Source organism: Gracilinanus agilis, unplaced genomic scaffold (genome assembly GCF_016433145.1).
Source record: "Gracilinanus agilis isolate LMUSP501 unplaced genomic scaffold, AgileGrace unplaced_scaffold50762, whole genome shotgun sequence".
NCBI classification, from domain to species: Eukaryota; Metazoa; Chordata; class Mammalia; order Didelphimorphia; family Didelphidae; genus Gracilinanus; species Gracilinanus agilis.
Genome location: NW_025385535.1, coordinates 1 through 6526, shown reverse-complemented (window position 1 = coordinate 6526; position 6526 = coordinate 1). Strand labels below are relative to the sequence as shown.

Here is a 6526-nt window from a genome sequence, read left to right as displayed (position 1 = left end):
GATAAAATCATTAGACCACGCGCTTGTAAGCATTCAAAACTGCCGCCTCCATACTGCCTCCTAGCCAAGCCCTACTCGCCAAAGAAGAGCTTACTGGCAAAAGAGAGCCACTCCCTCCTAACCCACGAGATTTAAGCGCTCCCCTGCGTCAAGACGTCGGAAACGGAAACCAGTTGGACCATGTTGGATCAAGGGAAATGTAGTTTTGATACATTTCCCAAGTTTCACTTTTTACAGGGAGGAAGCACTCCCATTGGGCTGCTGAGCAGGTGATGAGAGGTGTGTGTGGAGAGAGGAAGGGAAAGTGGCCTGAGCGCTCTGCTCCTCTCCAGCTCTGCTGCCTATGAGCCACCCACCTTACCCTCTGTGCACTCTCATTGGCTGCTGGGCAGAGGGGCGGGGGACAGGGAAAAAGCCATCAGGCTTGTGGAGCAGCTCCAGAGTTCCTCTGCCTTTCTAGTAAGGAACTCTGGGGGAGGGTGGCTGTATGCTCACAGAGAACACTCTCCATGTCATCGGTTCACCATCACTTTGCTATATAGCTTAAGATTAAAAAAAAAAAAAAAAGCAAATCCTATTTTTATTCAAATCTGTGATATTATCTGTTTAGGAGGTTTTAATAATACCACTGAGGGGGTAGGTAGGTGACTCAGTGAATGCCACTTCTTAATTATATGATCCTGGTCAAGTTACTTAACCTCAAATGCCAAGCCCTTACTGCCCTTTTACTTTGGAACTCATACATGGTAGTAATTCTAAGAGAAGGAAGATAAGGGTTAAAAAAAAAAAAACATTTAAGGATAACTATTAAAAAAAAAGCAACAACTAAGAACATTTAAAATGAACCATTTATTAAATCAGACTATTATTCTTAACAGTTACATAAGTTACACAATATGTTTCAGTCAGAATATTTCACATGAAAAAAATCAAACTCTTGTAGGCAGGCAAATAGTACCACACACAATATGTATATTAAGGGTTGGAGTGCCAGGGGAAGGGAGACTGCTAACCATTCAAATATAAGGCCATAATTATTTAAAAACAAACAAAAAAAAAGATAAAAAAGAAAAAGCTCAAGCATTCTCTTTTCTTGAAGTGTACTCAGTACTACAAACTATCGTCCTTTCTCAGTGAACTCACATAATCAAGGTAGTGATCTCTTCGACAGATTTAATGCATTTCTTGCCATTAATTAAAATAGAATAAGGCTCATTAATACATACAGCTGCCCTTGGAATTTCAATCTCAGTTACCTTCATTAACTTAAAATTCACAAAGTGCACAATTAAGTTATGTTAAAAATAAAACAAACAAACAAAAAACCTTGAATTGGCTACTCTAGCAAAAGCTGCCCATGCTTAATACTTAGTGGTCTATATGGACAAAGAATGTTCTTTTGGGAAAAAAAAATTGTAAGAAAAGCCACCGTGAAACACTTAGCTTGAAAGATGTGCTAGTTTTCTTGTAAACTGAAAAAGAGGATTTAAAAAAAAAAAAAGGATTAATGGGGGGAAAAAAAATACAAAACACTAGTCATGACCAAACCATTCTCAAAGAACAAGCACCACGGCGGACGTTGCATTCCGTTTGGTCGCATATCCATAGATGGTTCTTTACTCCAGCCAATCCACTTCATCAAACTCTGAATCATCTTCAGAATCGCTGTACTCCACGGCGATCCGGCGGGACAAGATGGTGGCCACGTCATTCTCGATGCGTTCGTGCTTAGCCTCTTGTTCACGCTGTTCCTCGACTTTTCGTAGCTGAATACCTGGGGTGGAATAAGTGAGAATCATTATGGGCTTGGAACCAAGGGCTGGAGTCACTGCTCATGGCAGCGCTATGGGCTGGAGGGCTGGGAAGCACTGTGAGGGGATGGCTTTAGAGAGACATGAGCTGTTTGGGAACACACCATGTATCAGGTTGGAGTGCATTTTGCCAAATGGCACCCTCGATGGTCTCAAGGAATCTAGATAAAATTTCTCAAATAGTTCATGGGTGCTCAGTGGATGGAGAGTTGGACTTAAGAGCCAGGAGGTCCTGGGTTCTAGTCTAACCTCTGATACCTCCTAGCTATGTGATCCTGCTCTTCTGCCTTGGAATCAATACACAGTATTGATTCTAAGAAGGTAAGGATTTAAAAAATAAAAGCTCATGGATCTACAAGATATAGCCTAATAGATAAAAGAAAAAAAAATATGACTACATTTATGCTGTTGTCTATCTAGGTCTTTGGTCACCGTACATTTACTTAAATGAACGGGGCTGGGGAGGAACAACCACTTCTATGGTTCCTGTTCTGCGGGCTAAGGAGCCAGTGAGGCAGCTCAGTGGATAGAGCCCTGGTCCTGGGATCAGGAAGACCAGAGTTCACATCGATCTCAGACACCAGCTGTGTGAACCTGGGTAAGTCACTTAATCTTTATCTGCTTTCATTCACCAGAGAGGAAAAGGTAAACCACTCTCAGACCCTTGCCCAGAAAGCCCCAGGGACAAAGACTTGGTGCCTGAACAACAAAACATATGATAACTCTACAAATGTGATCTCATTTGATCCTCACAACCCTGGGAGTTGGTGCTGGGATTATCCCCATGAAATGACTTGTCTTCCTGACTAGAGGCCCTGGTGCTCTGTCCACTGGGCCTCCTGGCTACCTCTATTAAGTGTATCTTTCCCTGGGCTTTATTTCTCTCCTTAGTACTGCAATAGGGATTTAGTGCCACACCTTAATCTTAGCAGAAAATTAATAACAACAAGTAACATAAACAGTGGCTATACGAAATAGGATTAAAAAAAATTCTTTTTTAAAAAACCCATACCTTCTGTCTTGGGATCAATTCTTTTTTTTTTTTTTTTGAACTCTTACCTTCCATCCTAGAATCAATACAGTGTATTGGGGTTCCCAGGCAGAAGAGTGGTAAGGGCTAGGCAATGGGGGTGAAGTGACTTGCCCAGGATCATACAGCTATTAAGTGTCTGAGGCCAGACCAGAAACCTGTCTCCAGGCCTGGCTTTCTATCCACTGGGCCACCCAGCTGCTGTCCCAGCATCAGTCCTAAGATAGGAGAGTGGTAAGGTCTAGATGAATGGGGTTACTGTGGGATCCCCAAAGCAGCAGTGTCTGAGGGCATATTTGAACCCAGGTCCTCCCCAAACATGCCACAACTGTGTTTAAATAAGATTCAAAAACAAAAAGATTAAGCATAAGCTATTTTCTTGGACTCTATGAAAAAAGAAATCTGAAGGAGGAGGGGCGAGCCTTTGCATTCTTTATTCTTTACACAGAAAGAAAAGAAGGATGCAATGAGGAAATAGATCCCAGGCCTGGTAAGAAACCTATAGGGAAATGATGGAGACTAATTTTTTGCACCCCAAGCAGGAGTCTGTTTTTAAAGGCAGCTCAACCTGGTTGGTGCTAACAGCCCTGCAGATAAGGGCGGAGTCTGGAAGGGGCAGGGCCAGCAGGGCTTTCTGTACTGGATGTAGTTGGTCTTCCCCACAGGCAGGCAGGCAGGCAGGCACCCTGGCTGCCGGGTTGGAAGGATAGAGAAGCTCGGGCATTCTCCTCCTCCTTAGCTAGCCTTTTTTCCCCTGTCAGGCTTCTAGAGCTTTCCCCGTGCCATCCTTCTCAATCCTCACAAGCCAGTGAGGCAGATGCAGTTATTAGCTCCATTTACTGATGGAGAAACAGGAAGACACACTGGCAGAGCCTACGAGGCAGAATTTGAACTCGGGGCCACCCTGTCCAGTTCTCCCTGACTTGGGTTACTGGCCTATATGTCTGATTCAAATACTGCCTCCTAGTGGCAACTGGCACCCTGCCTTACACATTGGCCCGTGTAGATCCAGTTGTTTCTGTCACGACAGACTGGTGTCCCCATTTGGGGTTTTCTTGGAAAAGATGGTATTTGCCATTTCCTCCTCTGCTGCATTTTACAATGAGGAAACAGAGGGTACAGGACTGACTTGCCCAGGGTCACACTGCCACTGAGTGTCTGAGGCTGAATTTGAACTTTGCATCTACATATTTACACACATGAACGTTCTTACATATCTGTGCACCCCCTCTTCCCCAGGTGTCAAACCTAAGGCTGAAGGGCTGCCTGAAGGAGGCCCAAAGTAGACTCAAATGTAATTTGGGGAAAGACTTAAGAAACAAGCCCACGGGGAGACCTAAATCCCCATTTCCCATCAGGTTGTTTCTTTGGGAGTTTGCCTACACTGCCCTAGGTCGCTCCCCCAGTACTTCCACAGCTTCCTGGGGGTTGCTCCCTTCTCCCCACCCCTGTCCCTACTCTCCCTGGGACAGTCTGGTCCTGGGGTCAGGGAGCTCCTAGGCCAGCTGCCGCACTGGGCCCTACCAGGGCAGGCCCAAGAGGAATATACTTTTACCAGTGTAAATGTTTTAAAGAATTGTAGGAAAAACAATTCCATTAAAACCCTGGGGGGAAATGAATTTTTAAGTATAACTCCAGAACTATCATGTCCTTTTTTGGTCAGAGTTAATAAATAGGCACAATCGGGGAAGGAAGGGGTCACAATGTTTGCCTCACTATCTGATAAAGGCTTTCCAGCTATTCTCACAGAGAAAAAAAATTCACAGACGAGAGAAAGGTGTAGCAAAAACAGAGCATTCAGAGCCCATTTCACAAGGCACTGAACAAGATTTATGTCCCTGCAAAAAGAGGTCTGCCTTGCTATCTACCTGAGCAGCTGACCATTTTAATTTACCACCTTGAATAAAAGCACAGAAGGACTATGGGCTAATCCAATCTGCAGTGGTACAATGGGGAGGAACATGCTTGAGGACAGCCAGTTAAAAAAAAACAAACCTAAAACTTGACAGGTCAGCATAGGGGGGGCCACATGGAATAATAGCCAAAGGTGGAGTCTATGATGCTAGAATCAAGAAATCCCAAGTTTTCTACCTCAGACAAGCACTTACCTTCCATCTGCTTCAGTCTCCAGGACTGTAAAATGAGGATAATGAAAGCCCCCTCTAGGTAGGGCTGTTGCCCAGGGTCTGGCCTAGAGCAGGTGCTCTGTAAATGCTAGCTATTGTTCTTGTTAAGTTACAGTGCTCCAGGGAACAGCTGGGTAGCTCAGTGGATTGAGAACCAGGCCCAGAGAAGGGAGGTCCTGGGTTCAAATTTGGCCGCAGACACTTCCCAGCTGTGTAACTCTGAGCAAGTTACTTAACCCCCATTGCCTAGCCCTTATGGCTCTTCTGCCTTGGAACCAATACCCAGTGTTGATTCTAAGATGGGAGGTAAGGGTTAAAAAGAAAAAAAAAAGATACAATGTTCTAGGGAGGACCACAAGGCCTTATCAGTCTCACAAGCAGAAGACAAGTGGCTGCACATGCGCATGAGGTACCCAGTGTGCAGAGGCTAGCTTCAATGGCGCTGTCCAGCAGGAGGGTGCTGGGCCTGTGAAGAGCACTGGAGGGGCCTGGCGCTCAGAGGAAGCCCATGAGGAAAGAGATGAGATCTGGCTGGGAGGTGGCTAGAGAGACAGGTTTAGGCCTGAGGTTTGGAAGTACTTATCGATTAAGAGCCATCTAGGAATGGGGCCGGCCTCCAGGGGTTGGGATTGCTCCTCGGTGGAGATCTTCCCACAAGGTCAATGATGCCTTGGGCAGATCATTTTTGTGGGCTGGACTACCGTTTCGTGATGTCCCACTCATTGGGAGCCAGTGGACCATACTGTCTGTGAGGGGGCATGGACACTTTCATGACCCGGTAGAGATGAAAGCAAACAGGATTTAAGTGACTTGCCCAGGGTCGAACAGCTAGTTTTTGAGGCCATCTTTGAAGACAGGATTCTAAGCTACCTAGCTGCCTCCTAGGCAAACTGATAGATTAGAAGGCAAAAGGCCAAGCTTTGCATTGGGCACCGGCTTTATAGACAGGTAAAGAGCCAGCTTAGTGACAGCAAAAGTCAAGAGAGCGCCCCCTGGGGGCTAGCTAGCCAAGGCGAGGGCTCCATAGGTGATCAGAGGCGCCGGGGTGGGAGAGCTTACAGAAAGAGGGGACGGAAGCTCTGGACTGGGGTGGAATCTACACTGACAGTACAATAGAAGGCTCCCCATTATCTCAAAGTCTAGGTTTTCAATAACACCGCTTCCTTTTTCCTTAAACCCTTCCCTTTGGTCAAAGAATCAATACTAAGCATTGGCTCCAAGGCACAAGAGCGGGTAGCTCCAGGCGAAGGGGGTGCAGTGACTCCCCCGGGGTCACAAGGCTAGGACTCGTCAAGCCGAATTTGAACCCAGGACCTCCAGTCTCCAGGCCCGGCTCTCAGTCTCCCTTGATGCCCACAACCTCCTTTTCTAAAGAGAAACAGGAAGTCACCTTTCCGTATCGCTTCCAGAAGCACGCTCCTGGCATCGCTTATTACAGGCAGGGTGGACGGATGGCGCTTCGGCTCGGGAGCAGGAACAAGTTGTGACGGAGGGGAAGGCGGCATTAACGGAACGTGAGGCCCGGGGGCAGCGGAGGGGGGCGGGTGGACTCCGGAGAG

The 6526-nt window shown here is 46.4% G+C and overlaps 1 protein-coding gene across 1 annotated transcript; it reads right to left on the bottom strand.

The window, feature by feature from the left end:
* Nucleotides 1–830: 830 nt before the first annotated feature.
* Nucleotides 831–6510, bottom strand: LOC123255732 (wiskott-Aldrich syndrome protein family member 1-like). Its single transcript, XM_044684472.1, has 2 exons — nt 6358–6510; nt 831–1774 (listed from the first exon to the last, which is right to left on the bottom strand). Exons 1-2 carry the CDS (start codon nt 6470–6472, stop codon nt 1617–1619), a joined length of 273 nt encoding a protein of 90 aa, XP_044540407.1. The 5' UTR covers nt 6473–6510; the 3' UTR covers nt 831–1616.
* Nucleotides 6511–6526: the final 16 nt, after the last annotated feature.

Bases quoted from the DNA above. Each gene is read 5' to 3' on its own strand.
- LOC123255732 (XM_044684472.1), bottom strand. From the start codon at position 6,472: ATGCCGCCTTCCCCTCCGTCACAACTTGTTCCTGCTCCCGAGCCGAAG. The intron at 1,775-6,357 runs GTGACTTCCTGT...ATTCCACCCCAG, and splicing joins TCTGGAAGCGATACGGAAAG to GTATTCAGCTACGAAAAGTC.